The sequence below is a fragment of the Channa argus genome, chromosome 21, assembly GCF_033026475.1.
Source record: "Channa argus isolate prfri chromosome 21, Channa argus male v1.0, whole genome shotgun sequence".
NCBI classification, from domain to species: Eukaryota; Metazoa; Chordata; class Actinopteri; order Anabantiformes; family Channidae; genus Channa; species Channa argus.
This window is the reverse complement of record NC_090217.1, coordinates 7,167,273-7,183,200: the sequence shown is the minus strand read 5'-3', so window position 1 is coordinate 7,183,200 and position 15,928 is coordinate 7,167,273. Positions and strand designations below refer to the sequence as shown.

Here is a 15,928-nt window from a genome sequence, read left to right as displayed (position 1 = left end):
AACAAGCTATAGGTTTATTAACAGTTCTTTTTGCTGTGAGGCAACAATGTGAATCACTGAACCAAATCCAGGTCCCATGGTGAGCAGAAACATTAAACTGAGAGGTAGATTAATCGACTTTTAGCTGCCTCTGCATTCTCTCATTTATATTGATGCTTTTTGTGGACTGAGGTAAACAAATATTTGTACAAGGACCATTTCTGGCCTCTGAGCCACTAGTGATTTACAGCACTTCAGTATTTTAACAGGCTGCCATGGGAATTTGTAGGTTAAAGAAAAAAAGAGTTCCCCGGAGACATAGTGGCCTCTGACGCAGGTTACGCTGTCAAACAATCGGTCTTTGCTCTTACAATAATTTCACGCAAGAATGTATGAAATCTCAGAGGTGGCAAAAGTCAATAACATGCTTTTTTTCTTTTTTAACTCCTTGCTTTTTCCTTCTCTTTTTTCTGGCAAATAGCTGAACTATCAGTGCATTAACGGCACCTAAAGTTGATTTTGTACTATTTTTACCTTTAACACAGTTCATTCCATTCTATAAATCTTAATATTTACTGATGTTCAATCTACACTTAGATACATTACAAATTAATGTCTGGTAGGACAATTTAGGTGGCATATTTATGTATTATTAAATTAATTCACTGCATACTCAGTTATGAAAGTTGCCACTTTGGGACATCCTATAAACTAAAAATTGCAAAGTGCAGACAGCCTTTTTTGTTTTTTGACAAAGTCAGACTAAAAAGAAATAGTATTTGAGCTCTAGAACTCATCCGAGAACCTCAAAGCCCAATGTAGAAACTTAAATGTACTTCAATCTGGTGCCCCCATGTGGCAGTTCTCATAACAGCACAGACACACGGGGACAGTGCAACCTGATCTTCTAATCAGACGTCTAAGTTGTTAACCATCAGCATTTAGAATTATTGCTTAAGTTTTGGTGCCAGTGTTGTGTGTGTTGTTGCATGTGAGTTGAATAGGAACATCATCTGTGTAAAACATAAAATAGTTTCAGCACCTTAACTCAGAGCAAGCACACACATTGCTTAGAACTTGAGTGTGCGTGTGTGTGTTTGTGTCTGCGTGTGTGTGTGTGTGTGTGTGTGTGTGGTGCTGCTGTAGTGACGTGTAAGCAACAAAGAAAGCTGAGCTGCTGTGAGATGCTGCAGAAAAGCAGATGATTCACAGATTTAGTAAAATCCTAAAACGCACCTATTGACACCACAACAACGCCTGCCACATCCCTTAGTAAGGGATTAAAATAAAACATTTAGGTGGGTTTGTGCATTACATGTAGAAAAGAGACCTACACATACAGGTACAGAGCTCTGTTGTGTTAAGCTGACCTTCTCATCTGATTTTAGATCCAGTTGCAGGACATGTGAGTCCATGAAAGACAGGGTGAGAGAATCCCTTAGCTCGCCTGAGGATGAGTCTCTGTTTAAAGCACAGCACTTTAAACCACATGGCCACATGGTAGGAACAGAAGGTGGTGTCTGGGTGCCGTCTGAGATTTTATTAGAAGACTCTGTGTGTCTGTGCCAAAAAGTCCAAGAATATCCCTGTTTGCTAATATACTTGCTTGGATCTCCATCTGTGCATCTCTCTCAGAGCATGTGTATATCAGCTGCAACCTTGGGCATATGTATCTGTAAATGTGTATCTGTAAATGTGTCTGTGTGCGACACTGACAAGAAGAAGCAGCCAGGGAAGCTCTACAGATCTTGAAGTTATTAACATGTAAACATTAAAGGACCAAGAATTTACCCTTTGGGAAATGCTAAATGAGTGTGGCTATAATAAACACTAAGAATAGTCATTTATTTGACTTGTGACTCAAGTAAGAGCAGAAGCAGTGTAAAGCAGCTTCTATAATTTATATTGAATGTTTTGAATAAATTATAGGTTCTTTCAAGTTTGTTCAACTTGGAAACATGATGGGCAGATTTAGCTCTGGAGGTAAAAAAAAGTCATTCACCAACCTGAGGGTTGTTGGTTTGATACCTGGCTCCTCCTGTCACGTGCTGAAATGTCCTTGTGTACAACATTAAACTCCAACTAAACCCCACCCATGACTCTCTACTGTACCATTTACCATATTTGCAGCTGCAGTCTTTGGTTTAGTGATTCTGGCAGTTTAAGAATTTTGAAAATGTAAAACTAACCCAGTTGACTAAACTTGAGAAACAAGATTTACTTCACCCAATACATTAAGTTGACTCAACTATTTAGTTACATGGTCTGCTAAAAGATTTATTTTTTTCTATTATATATTTCATATTTTGTCAAGATACAGATCAAGAGTTTGTCAGTACAAAGACAACATCTAAGGATGCTCCAAGTGTCTTTGTTATACAAATAACAAATAAATATTAAAGACACAGGAAGGTCCATCATCTGCACTTTCTTTAAACTGTAAAACAATATTCCCCTGCAGAGCTTCTTCTCTTAATGCACATTTGAAGCCTGCTATTTTTGTGTCTTCACAACTTCAATGGATGACTTGAAGGAACTCTGTAGTTCATTTATCATTTTAAGTTAAAAGACCTCATGTCCAAACAATTCATGTTTATAAGTTGTAAAGTGGTCCAAAAATGAAGTTAAATTTACCAAAACTTTGATATTTACATTAAGTTAACTAAAAGAGCTTAGCTGATTCACCTAAATACCTAGATGATGTTCTGTCTATACATAGGAAGATGGAAGATTATAGAACAGCATTCTCCACCACCAGTCTGGAGACTTGTAGAATCAATGTTAATGTGCATTTAAGTTACTCTTGCTGTACATGGCGACCCCACATACCAAGACACTAAATAACCATCTGTATGTTGTGTACAGAGCAGAGCCTAAAACCAGTAAATTCATTGACATCTAATATGCCCCAGCATCAGTAGCACATGGTGGGTTGATTAAAACTCTAAACATTGCACTTAATATGTTACCATTAGGAAAAAACCCAGAAACTCACCAATATTGGTATATTTTATCACAGGTACATAATAAAGAATATAACATATATTCTACATTTATAACTGTAGCAGAAATGCATAGGAGTAATACACTGGAGATGAAAGACAATTTTCACAAAGGTTTGTTTACAAAAGGTTGATTTAAAATGATCGAATACTAAAAGAGTCAGAAAGGATCTAACTGCTGTGTGTGAAGCTGGAGGAGAACTGGAGAGAAATGATTGAGTTCACAGGGAGCATTTGATAAGAGAAAGGATTTTTGTTGTAACAGCACCTCCATCCTAAATCTAGCTGGAATGAAGTCCAATTGGAAAGTGGTTAAGCTCAAGTGTGAAACTATGTTCTCAAAGCCTGAAGATAAAAACTTGCTCGTGTGACACGCGTGAGATTGATGCCATATGTTAACGAAACATGATAAACAGACATCTTTAACCAAAGGTTTACAGTTGGAACATACTGTATAACAGAATTGCTATGCTGTAAATATTGTTACATAATTATGCATCTGTGCATGGTAATAATCAAGTCCGAAAACTACTGACTTGTTTCTTAGGCTACGATTCATCAATCACCATTGTTAGAAGAAACTCACATAGTAATAGGACAAAAATGTGATAGCTTTTGTGATCCCTGTTTGAACAGCTTTTGTCACAGTATAAACACGTTGTTGCAGGCTGAATCAGGGAAAATGAATGTGTGTGTTTTTTCATTTCAGCCTCATTTTGGTTCACAAAATCACTTCCAGAAACACACTCAAGGGAAAAATCAGACAAATGATAATGCAATTTACAGACAAAGGCACAATGAGACTTATGTTGAAAGCAAACTCATTTTAACAAGCTCACTAACAGACATGTTAAACAAAGGAGAGGGGGAACTTTTTATGCATATCAATGACTTTTGGAGAAAAGCAAATGATGAACATATAAATGGGGTGAAAATGGAGGGACACAACTGCAATAAATGAAGAGTTTTGTTGAAACATAGGTTTCCTGTCCTTTCCGGCACAGATGAAATCCAACCGATTTTGTGAATTTGTGGTGTGTGATTCTCTAGAGTCTACAGTGTCATTCACAAAGCACTTTGCTTTTTAACAGGGAAAGTGCAGATAAGTGCAAACAAACTGCTAGGAAAACAGTGTTGAAAGTCAAGGACTGCCTGATGTGAAAGGAAAAAGGCAGCTGGGTGACTAAGGAAACATGTCTGCTTACTGTACAGCCTCCACTCTACAAACAGTCTGCAACAGCTTAGTTCTGGATTTGCACAGAAATCTGTAAGACAGGCAAAAACTCTTCAGGCTCAAAGAAACAAACAGATTTGAAGAGAGGTTGCTGCAGTGGAAACACTGGGTTGTCTGCCTTGAGGGTGTTTTAAGAGGTGGATAACATGCAGCACAGCATCATTTCTATGCCCCATGTGTTCTGACACATTTGTACATAACAGATGTAGTACATCCATCTACTGATCTACAGGGTCATTTCACACCTGACCTGACTTAACTGTTCAAATACGCCTCAATTTTGTTTTTTTTTTGTTTCGTTTGACTGTTTCTGACATTTTGCACAGATTTTATTTATTCCTTTACAATTTAGAAAGTTGCTTAACCCTAATAACAAAGGAAACATTTTTTTGCAAGAGCAGCTCTGCAGAGTGCACTGAAAAGCCAACTTCAGCCTTTACAGATGGTTTGTGTGTCCCTTCTCTACAAAAACAGGACCATTTGTTTAAATACAACATAGGGAGGCAGAGGACTGTTGAAACTGTGCAAACACAGCAGTGGGGTTAGGGTTAAGCCCAAAAGGGCTAATTTCTACAAAAGCAGAGTTAGGTGTTAAAGTGTCGTGCTCTTTTTTTCTTCAATTCACCAATTGTTCACATGACGTACATCACATGACTCACTTGACTTAATACTTGTTCCGCACTGGTTTCAAGTTTCCTGTGGGAAAGTCCTCTGTTCTGTTGACACATCCAACCAGTCCATCAACCTGCGTATTTTCCTGCGTTTATGTGTGTAACTATTGTGACCGTGTATTGGGCTCAGACCTTAACCGAAATTAACCCCAAACTTCCTATTTGCCCGGAATGGCTGGCTCCTGTGTAGACAGACACACACACACACACACACACACACACACACACACACACACACACACACACACACACACACACACACACACACACGGCTAGAAGGTTGCGGGTTTGCACCCCGGCCTTGCGTGGGTTTCCTCTGGGTACTCGGTGTCCTCCCACAGTGAAAAGGCATGAATGTTTGGTTAATTGGTGAATCTAAAATTACCCGTAGATGTGAATGAGAGTGTAAACCATGCAAACCAAATAGGACAAGCAGTTACAGATGATGGATGGATGGATAATTTCAGGCACATTGAAACATCTTGGTTTTGTTTAAGGGTTAAAAAACACATTGTGTGTGAAGCAAATGTTTTTTTGTCAGGCCAAACCACAATCATTTCCTTATGTAATCAACTTAGTTAATCTAACCAACTAACCAAATGCTGTAAGTGCCTAAACATAGGAGATAAATCAGACTGTAGTCGGACAATATGGATGTCGTACTGCAAGCAGTGCATGGTAGGAAAACATTTTACTGATGGTTAGTTTCAACTATTTTGTGACTTGAAATTTATATGAATTATCAATACATCTTCATTATGTTAGCAGAAAAAAAATCTCTATAAAATATGATTGTGTTTGCAGTTTTGGCTAAACATTTTTTTAGGAGACAGCGAGGGCAGAGAAAAGTTCCTTGACAGCCTCACAAGTTTTTACAATGGACTTTTTTCACTGTGTTTGACAGGTTTTCAATGCACTTCACCATCAGGTATAAACTGGTTGAAGTTGAGGGTTTACGGTTTATGCTTCTGTTCCTCAGAAGATTTCTTTAAGAACTATGGTTAATGCGTGTTGGTCAAAATAAACACACAAAAAAAAAGAGCAAGAAAGAGAGAAAACATTTAGGATTAAAATTATGGTAAAATATGAACCAGAAATTACTTTTCATTGTGGATGAGCTTTGTGTACTTTCTTTGCTTTCATCTTCTTACTGTTGTAAACCCTTTCACGATTGTTTGAAAGGTGCGTGGTCTACATTAAAGAGACATTCCAATTTTTCATTCACGTTTGCCATGTTTGTACAATAAAACCTGTCATTTGTGACAGCAAATTATTCATATGTGTGTGGGCAGCATCACATTAGGAACAACATACCAAGGACTTAACCGTCCACTTTAAGCCTTATTCCTCTTCCTTTTTGATGAAATGAAAGTGGGAGGCCATCTGTACAATTGTGAAATGAATCTTAGTGAAGTTCATAAAACAAAGGACTTTTACACAGGAGACACAGATTCACATCCAGTGCCAGCTGTTATTGTTGCAACCCTCAGATGAAAATTTTAAACGTAGACAGCAACTTTATTTCAGTAGTTTGTATTTGTATTTGTTTATTTGTCTATCTGGTTTCTCCTTGAGGTGCTTTTCCTTTCTTTTCCACTTTTCCCATGAAGAGCAATTTCCCTATGGGATCAATTAAACATTTTGAATCTTGAATCTATTTAGTGCCTAACCCTAAACAAACCACTGCATATTTTAAATCCAGGTTCAGTGTATTGAAACTGGCTTCTTTGTAACAAACAGTATGCAGCATTTTGCAGTGTGATGTCACAAAGAGTGTGATTTCAACAGACGCTTGCATTGCTACATGGAGGCAGCACAACAGGTTTTATACAAACAGAATTATTGCAGTAAAAAAGTTTGTTTTAAAACTTGATGCCATTATAATGCTGCTTGTGTTCAGTGGACAGATAATTCCTGCAATGTCCTATTGTTCTATGAACTTTTGAGTTACTGTATGCTTTCAAAGTCAAATGTCTGTCAAAGCTGCGCAGATAAAAGTCAAGCTGAAAACATAATTAAGTCTGTTTCAAATCCGCCAAAGCAAGCAAATCTCTGTCTAAAAGAAAAGGCAGCTAATTCACTGCAATGTTTGCCCAGGAATTTAAACACTTATTTGGATTGGCTGAAAAGTAAAAACATGCAAAAATGAGCACACACATTGTTGTATCTTTGGGAATCAGATATCTGGCGTTAGAATGTCAGGGATGAAAGTTTTCCACACGAGAAATGCATCCAAGATGGTCTCTGAGAGAATGGTATGTGAGTAGAGTAGCAGACCGCACTGTGACCAATTAAATCCAGGCGTCAGTGTCCAGCATGCTCTGACGGAATGATGGACGTCCACCAACAAATGGGAGAAACATTTGGACATTTTCTCCCCCATTCCCTTCCTCTGCTGCACCTTTCGGATGAGTAAAGCACCACTTTGTGTCCACTTTTCCATTTTATGTCATTATTTGTGTACTGAGTGAGACAGGGTAGACTAATTTATTACATAAACATACAGAATCAAATAGACCTGCATTAACCTACCTTTCTCTGTTTACAGGGCCATACCTTTGGTCAAAACCGAAGAAAAGTGTTATGCAAGTCTGTTATGGCTGTCTTATAACCTTTTTGTCAGATTTTCCAAAGCCTTTTTCACAGCTTGATAGGCACAGCTGAATTTCTTCTACTGCATAACCAGAGTCTGGGTTAAATGGCTGCCAGAGACCATTTTCTCATTTTTCCACCCATAGTTTTTCTTACTCCTAAATTTTTTCTCTGCAAAGTCCGCCCAACCCTTAAGTTGAGTTTTTACTTGCAAACACTTTCTGGTCATTGTCTGGAGGACAAATACCAGGCTAAGAATTTGTCTAACATTACAGTACATGTTGGTATAGGTTATATTTATACCAATTTACTTTTTTTTACCTTTTTTTTTAATTTTGGTGCGAATTGCTGTTGCCTGTTACACCTGTTAGGTAATCTTTTGGATGATGCTCCAGCAGACATTCATACTGATGACATCTTCATTTTATGCCCTGACCTTACTTCAGACAAAGCCTCCTCCTCCACCTCCTCTATTCCCCCCTCGCTGTCTCTCCATCTACCCCTCTCTCACTCTCCTCCCCCTCTCTCATTCTTACCTTCTGTGTTTTTCTCCAGAGACTTCCAGTTTTTGAACACCACACTGTTCTTACCTTCTGGCCCTCAACCCATCGCGCACAGAGAGAGAGAAGCACAGGTAAGCTTGCATATGGAGGCATGGATTTGTGATTTCCTGTTTGATTATTCCTCTTTATTTCTGTTTTCCGAATGGGATTATCAGCTGTCCCTGTTAGGCTTCTCGGCATGGGCTAGTGCTGCAGCAGAGATGACAAAAATCCCAGTGCATACACCAAAGAATGTGTAGTAGACATTTTATAATTTGCATGTTGGATTAAGAAAAAAAACACCTATGTATTAGCCCACATCTTACATGTTTGTGTGAAGCTACAGTGCCTTTTGTTACTATTTGTGGTTGCTTTAGACTTTGGAAAATTTTATGTTGCACTTGGATCTATTGTCTGTCTGCATTTTTCATGGGTCTGGAATGAGTCATTCTGGCATAAACCAGTTGTATTGTAGCTCTGCTTTAACTACTTCTCTACATTAATGCTTGCTTTATTGTTTATTAACCTAACAATGGACAGAATAACTTTTTTACTGTTTTACATGTAAACATTTTGTGTGTCTTTGTGTATGTATATATTTTATGTCTCCTTAGATCATCCTTAAATCTGCATTGTATTATTGCTCCTATTGTTGGTTTATGTGGAAATCTATTAGTTTGATCAGTGAAGTGGGGCTGGGGCTGTACGATTTGGTTCAAGCAGCAGCGGTAATATGACTTGACACAGATATTTCAGTCGGGGACTAGGTGGTTTCTAGGTGACATGAACCCTGACCGATTATATAATCATCTGGGGAGTGGGTGTGGCATTAGTCTATGGTGTGTGTTGGGGGGCAAGCCTTTTTTTGTTTTAGCATCACAGTTGAAATATATGTTCATATTTCTTTCATTTCTCCTAATTATATTAACTTTATTGCATACATGTCTGAATTGTGGATGATCGTATCATGAGCTAAACTTACCAAAATGCACATTTTGTTAGCACATTTCTACAGGGGTTTAAATAAAACAATTGTCTTTTCTGTTTAAGATTATCAGTTTACACTTTGTTACTCATTCACAATTCTAACCATTTTATCATATGCCCTGCCTCAGCTTCCCTTCTGTCTGTTAGATTTCCAAAAGCATGTTTCCTCTTCGTGTACCCCTGTTGACCATACTGGTCAGGATGGCCCTGTGCCAATATGAGGACTACTACGAGCCTTATGTCGGGTTAGGACCATCAGTGAGAAATTGTGATCAAGAATGCGAATGCCCAATTAACTTCCCCAGCGCCATGTATTGTGATGGCCGCAATCTTAAGTATGTTCCTGTAGTCCCATCAGGCATTATGTACCTGTACCTCCAGAACAACCAAATTGAAGAGATCAAGGCTGGAGTGTTTGATAACGTTACTACTGGACTTCGCTGGCTTGTACTTGACCACAACCAGCTCACCAATGCTAAGATAGCAAAGGGCACACTCGACAAACTCACTGGCCTGGAGAAGCTGTTTTTCAGCCACAACAACCTCACAGAGCCAATCATCCCTCCCTCAAAGAGTCTTGATGAGCTGAAGATCATGCACAATAAATTGTCCAAGTTCCCCTCTGGACTCTTGACTGACAAAGAAAATTTGACCTCCATCAACCTTCAACATAATCAGCTTACCTCTGATGCCATTGCTGGGGCATTCAAAGGGCCGAAGAAGCTGCTGTCCCTGGATGTGAGCTTCAACAAGCTAAAGAAGCTGCCAGCCGGAGTCCCCAGCTCACTGGAAATTCTCTATGCTGACTACAATGACATTGACAGTATTGCTGCCGGATACCTGAACAAGCTTCCCTCTCTGCAGTATCTTAGGATGTCCAACAACAAGCTTGCAGATGCCGGAATTCCCTCTGGAGCATTCAATGTTTCATCACTGGTGGAGTTGGACCTGTCTTTCAATAAGCTGCAGTCCATCCCTGAGATCAATGAGAAACTCGAGCAACTCTACCTCCAGGCCAATGAAATCAACAGTGAGTAACATCTTTAGTTATTGGTATTTTAAGATCCTCTCGTTAAACATTATCCTATTTCTCTCAATGTGCCCCATGCAGAATTTTCCTTTAAAATAATCAGATGTGTGTAAACTTGAGGTCTAACGAACTTGTGAAATGTGTGTCCTTCCGAGTAAAACATTTGCAAAACTAACCTTTTTAACATTTTTAATCATTAATTGTTCACAATTCTGCTTTCTAGTTTGTCATTGTCTTCCTTACTTCCTTAACTCGTGCACTTTTTTAGACATTATTCCCGCCAACTGTCATTCATCAGAGCAGCAAGAAACCAAAGGATTGGGCTTATCATGCATATTTGTGTACATGCATGCTAATAACCAAAAAGGCACTCATTTCTGTTTAGCACTACTAGTGGTCAAAAACTCCAAACAATGCCTTTAACCAGCAGCACAGGTTATAAAGCTCTATAGTAACCTTGGATTATTTTATTTTTCTACCAGCTTTCAAAAGTTCCTCTCCATTTTTTTATTTTCTGTAGAGATTGACCTGGCAAGTTTCTGCAAGTTCACTGGACCCCTTAACTACTCTCGTCTGAAGCACCTGCGTCTGGATGCCAACAACGTCACACACAGCAACATGCCCCATGACTCCGCCAACTGCCTGCGCCAAGCTTCAGATATTATGTTTGAATGAGGACCTTCCTCAACCTTTGACCTTTCCATGACCCTTCCCTGTGCTATCACAATACAGCTCAGCCCAAAGTCTTGTGGATTTAAACAGCATAATATTGCACCTTCCAAAGTATTGACATTGACATAAGTTCATTACCCAATTGTATATATCTTGAACAAACCTAAAGCTGTGCAAATTTAAAATATATCACATACATATACACAAGCTGTCGCCATCACATGCAGTTAGATTGTTAAAGAATAACTTTTCTTTTTTCTAAATCAAATATATTGTCCACAATAACCATACAGATGCTAAAGCCAACAATCAATCTTCTCTTCTTACATTTGGTTAGTTGTTTGCCAGGATTCACTCATTTTTTGGCCCAATAAACCAAAAGTTTATGGCACCATTGAACAAGTGAATCCAAGCTGCTGGCTTGCAACTAACCAGACATGAGTAGAGAAGTTTCAGTGTTGGCTTAAGCATCTGTATGGTGATTGTGGACAATACAATTTGTTTAAAAAAAATGAAATTATCTTTTGAATCTTTTAAAAAAGGGCGACTTCATATTTTTTAAACTTGCTTGCAAAGGTTTTGGGAGTACATGTTTGTGAATGGTATTAAATGAGCTGAAGTCCTACAGATTATGTCATCAGTTTTTTGTTTTTTTTAGCAAAAGCAAAGAGATATTTCAATAAAGTGAAGGTTAATGAAAGTTTAAAATCATTCATGTACATCTACTCCCCAAAGTAGAATCAAAAGAAAGCCAGTTAAATCTGGTAAAGTTGCTGTAGAAAGTATTTTAAAAAGCGATTATTGTCCACGATAAAATTATTAACACATATACTTTGATAAAAAACACACCTTTGACATTCCAAAAATGCATTATCGGCAAAATGGAGTAAACGATGACTAAAATTCTCCAGTGTCTTGTTGTAGTGTCATTTTTTTGTCTTTTCTCTATGTTTCAGTGTTTTGCTTATGTGGTATATTGTGGGTACAATAATTAATCCATTGCTGTGCAAAGGACCAGCAAATAAGCACTGCATACTCAGTGTGTAATGCCGAAGTGAGAAATTATTATCAAATTGTAAAATAGCAGTTGCAGTGCAGTCAAATACTCAGTATTGTATGTTTTTAAAGGAAAATAACAGTGTTGTTTACTCATCTCTGTCACTTATTACTTCAAACGTATTGCTTTAAACATGCCATTGATGCAAATGGCATATTGTCCCACAGATCCATGTTGTTGATTATGTAACCAGTAGTGAAATCAGCAATATACATATATACCTGATCAAGAATAACTTCAATCCCATCTTAAGCAGGATTTACATATTTCTACAGCTTTTGTGGTGGAAGTTAGAATTGTTCACAAAACTACGTACGTCTCATATTGTATTGCTCTTTCTTTTTCAGAAACCACAAGTCAGAATGTTTATTCCATTGATTACTGTAAGTCCTAGCCGTCCGCTGTCAGGCACATTGCTGATTTGTATACAGTTGATTTGCATTACTTGCATGCATCCGATGGTACCATTCTTTGATAATAAACTACAGCTTTTGCAGCGAAGGTGCTCTCATTGTGACGTTGTTGTTTACCATGATTAATAAATACCTTTTACCAATACATTACTAGGTCAACTTGGCAGTACTGTCATGTGGACTGAAGTCATGTTATTAGAATATCACATTTTGTTCAGGTTTCATTTGTCATTTTATCATGATTTCTTTTGTGGCCTTTGACTCAGTAATTGCTCTTTGGATTTACTGTGAGGAAACAAAACACAGTTGAATAAATTATGTTTCCAACAATTTGTATCATATCACTTTTTAAACCTGTTAAACAAAATCAAGTTTGCTGACAGCAATGCATGCAACTGTGCATATGACTAAATTTCTTTTTGTTTAACAAGGCATTTTTCTAAAGAGTTTATATAACTAACTGGTTATTAACTGTTAGTGAGTCCTATATTATTGTTTATAATCTGTAAATAGCCAAATTGAACAATTATACGTGTCCAGTGTAATACAACAAATACCAGCACAGTGTAAACAATTTATGAAATTTGTTTAACCACAATTTGATATTTTTTAATCTTTGGATTGATGTAAATAAGTACATCATACATTAAGTGTATTTAAACCTAGAACACAAAAAAAAATCAGAATTATCAAAAAATGTATAAAATACATACATTAACAGTTCAAGATTAACATCAGAAAGTCTTTTCATTTCAGCTCCTGTTTCAAGTATAAGTGAGGCCAAGGAAAATGAGCCAACAACCCAGAAAAGAGTAAATCTACATGTGTATCAGATGTCACCTCAGCATTACAGCTGGGCATGATTGGTTGCAGATGACTACTGACTCCACAGAGTCAGTAGTCATCTGCATTCATCGGCAACCATCTCCCTTTGTGACCTAAATCTTTGTGTTGCTGTGATTTACAAAAAGAAAAACAGATAGAGCTTCTATGATGGATGTGAGATCCTTTTATTTATCCCAAAGCTTGTTACTGTGTTTCACGTATACAGTTTACATTCTGGATTTGCCAGGTTTGACTTTATGTCTCTCAAGTCATTAATTTACAGAAGCTACATAAAGGCCCTTATAAGCCATGTGAATGTCCAACATTCCTGGAGTCAAACAAAAACTGCTGGTCCTGGAGGAATGCAAGGGGTTGCAGGGTTTCCACAAAACTGCAGCTTTTGCATTTTTTTTGTGTAAATCTATCCTTCCAACTATAAAAACCAGAGATTCCTGATGGGAGTTTAAAATTATTTATTTTGTCCGTAGACCTTAAATACAAGAATTTACTTCAAGAGATCACGTCTTACTTATATAGATACATTTTATTCTGCATATTTGGGGATCTTCCATGTGCTACCTGCATGGGTGAAAAATGTAATTTCCTTTACAGCTAGTAGCCAGCATTTTAAGGACATTTTACAACAAAAGGTTTGCATCAGCAAAGCTATTTCCCTGCAGAGAAAATTGTTGTTCTAGCAACAATTTTTTTCTAGCGTCTTGCATCTTAACAAGTTCCTTGAAAACAATCAAGAGAAATCGAATTCCTAGCCATTTTTGTGCAGGATTCTGGCCCCTGAAAAATCTGCACATTCCTTGTATTGTTTTGCACATTTCCACATCCATTTAAAAATGTCAAATGAATCCTTATAAAGAATTGGTATGAGGTGTGTGTGTGTGTGTGTGTGTGTGTGTGTGTGTGTGTGTGTGTGTGTGTGTGTGTGTGTGAGACTCACTGACTTCACTATAGAACAAAACACTGTAAAACAAATGTGCTTGTCATTATTCATGTTTTCCAAAGGCAACTACAGCAGACGATTCTCAAAATACAAAAGCTGAGCTCTAATCATATTAATGAAATTTGAAATAATGCAATTTCTCGTTGGCAGTATATTAAATCATTAGATACGTGGCATTTATAGTTATAGTCATGTATTTGGCCTCCAGATGCTAAGATGCTGTGTTTATAATAGGAACCAGATGTGAAGTTTGTCACACTTAATATTTGACCTATTTCTGTAAGTGTAACTCATTATTGTCTGTCACTAAGCAATGAGGAATAGTTTAAAAAAAATGCTGCAGCTAATACGGCTCAAGCAAACGTTAACACTATCTTAGCTATCGGTTTACTGCCACTAACATTGCAACACATTACATGTTTGGTGTAACAGCTTTTTTCTCACTCTTTACAGGTTTTTATATAACCATTTCTACCCATTCTCAATCTAGGGTAATTTCCTCCACTTCTTCCTCAGTTGTCCTTATTTAAATCCTGAGCAGAGCTCCTGCTGCTCGTGTCTAGACAATAAAGTCTTTTATAAAGCCTTAAGCCTCCCTTCCTCCTGCTTGTGACAGTAAGTGAAAGTATAATCAGCTGTTGCAGCCAGGAACGACAGCTCCACAGATCTGTGGGGTTTTCTTCATACCCAGTGTTCATACATCACCACCCTCAGCTGCTTTCTTACTTTCTCCACTCTTTTCAGTCATCTCCTAATTGTCTCCCTGTTTAACATTAAGCACCCCAGTTAATTTTTGCTTTTGTCACCTGGACATGAGCTGCACACCTCCTCTTCATGGCCTTAACCCAGAAATGCACACAGCTGAACTGAGTAGAGGGCAAGGAAATGGGGAGAAGAAAAGAAAAAAAAGGGGAAAAAAAAGTTTTTCTTTCATTTTAGTGAAACCAGTTTTATGTTCTGCTCTAATTCTGGCATTTCTCTTTGGTCTTCTCATACGTGTTGTTTTTGTATTCCCGAGGTGCATGCAGGGATGAAGCATGGGTTTTAGAGTGAGGAGGGCTAATATGATTAACCTTCATGTAGCTCCTAGTCAACCACGTGTAGGAGTGATCCTCAAAGGTGCCACGCAGTAAAGCAAAAGCAGAAGATTCCTATCTAAGGAGCTTCCATAGAAGAGGAAACACAAAGAAGTGACATTTAAGGTGCACTCGTAGTACAGAAGATAAATGGCCCTCGAAGGTGCCTCCACAGCAGAAGAAACATGGTCAAATGTCCTCTATAATGCCCCCACCAGTGTATAGATGAAGCAATTCCCTCTAGAATGCATCAGGTGTCCTTGATATTTTTGTTACCCCTGCCCCTCAGACAGGCAGTCTGCACTGTACTCACCCATACTGTACAACAAGACTAAGTCAGTATTGTGCCAGTCCTAACAGGTGCATGTGGCCAAAGCAACTCTCAGCTTATTGCGCTGTCTCTTCTGGGTCAAACACATTTTGCAGATGGCAGCACACAAGCTACTGCGCAGATGTTTACACACTGTCCCCAAAACTCAATGCATTTTTTGATACTCTCCCAAAACTGTAGTCGGCTCCGTGGTCCAGTCTAAAGCAGCAAACAGGAAAATGTGCATTTTGTCTCTATAAAAAACATGGTTCTGGAGTAGACACAGAGGTGTTTTTAACCACTGTAAATGCTGCATATGTGCATGATGTATAGTATATGCACATGTAGTAAGATGTTCACATTGATGATGTGTTGGCATTGTTTGTCCTGAGGGAGATATGATGGTTTGGATTAAAAGGTCATAGGAAATTATATTGTCCAAAACAGTTCACAATCATTAATATTTCATTCAAAACCATGTTTGGATACTGGGGCCGTAAATGCATGATGCACCACACTATCACAGCAATCTATCCTTTTGAGTCAGGACCAAAGAGTTGGATGACAGACAGGCCAACAC

General features: G+C 38.0%; 1 protein-coding gene across 4 annotated transcripts; it reads left to right on the top strand.

Moving 5' to 3' along the window:
• Positions 1-7,203: 7,203 nt before the first annotated feature.
• lum (lumican) lies at positions 7,204-12,267 on the top strand. 4 transcript variants are annotated; one of them, XM_067490807.1, is made up of 4 exons: positions 7,204-7,298; positions 8,034-8,112; positions 9,155-10,037; positions 10,558-12,267. In XM_067490807.1, the coding sequence occupies exons 1-4, from the start codon at positions 7,216-7,218 to the stop codon at positions 10,710-10,712; spliced, it is 1,200 nt and encodes a 399-aa protein (XP_067346908.1). In that variant the 5' UTR covers positions 7,204-7,215; the 3' UTR covers positions 10,713-12,267. The 4 variants fall into 4 exon arrangements, with proteins under 4 accessions (XP_067346908.1, XP_067346911.1, XP_067346910.1 ...); XM_067490810.1 differs by lacking the exon at positions 7,204-7,298 and adding an exon at positions 7,711-7,849; XM_067490809.1 differs by lacking the exon at positions 7,204-7,298 and adding an exon at positions 7,712-7,849 and having other exon boundaries at positions 9,136-10,037.
• Positions 12,268-15,928: the final 3,661 nt, after the last annotated feature.

Bases quoted from the DNA above. Each gene is read 5' to 3' on its own strand.
- lum (XM_067490807.1), top strand. From the start codon at position 7,216: ATGATGGACGTCCACCAACAAATGGGAGAAACATTTGGACATTTTCTC. The intron at 7,299-8,033 runs GTAAAGCACCAC...GTTTTTCTCCAG, and splicing joins CTGCTGCACCTTTCGGATGA to AGACTTCCAGTTTTTGAACA. The intron at 10,038-10,557 runs GTGAGTAACATC...TATTTTCTGTAG, and splicing joins CCAGGCCAATGAAATCAACA to AGATTGACCTGGCAAGTTTC.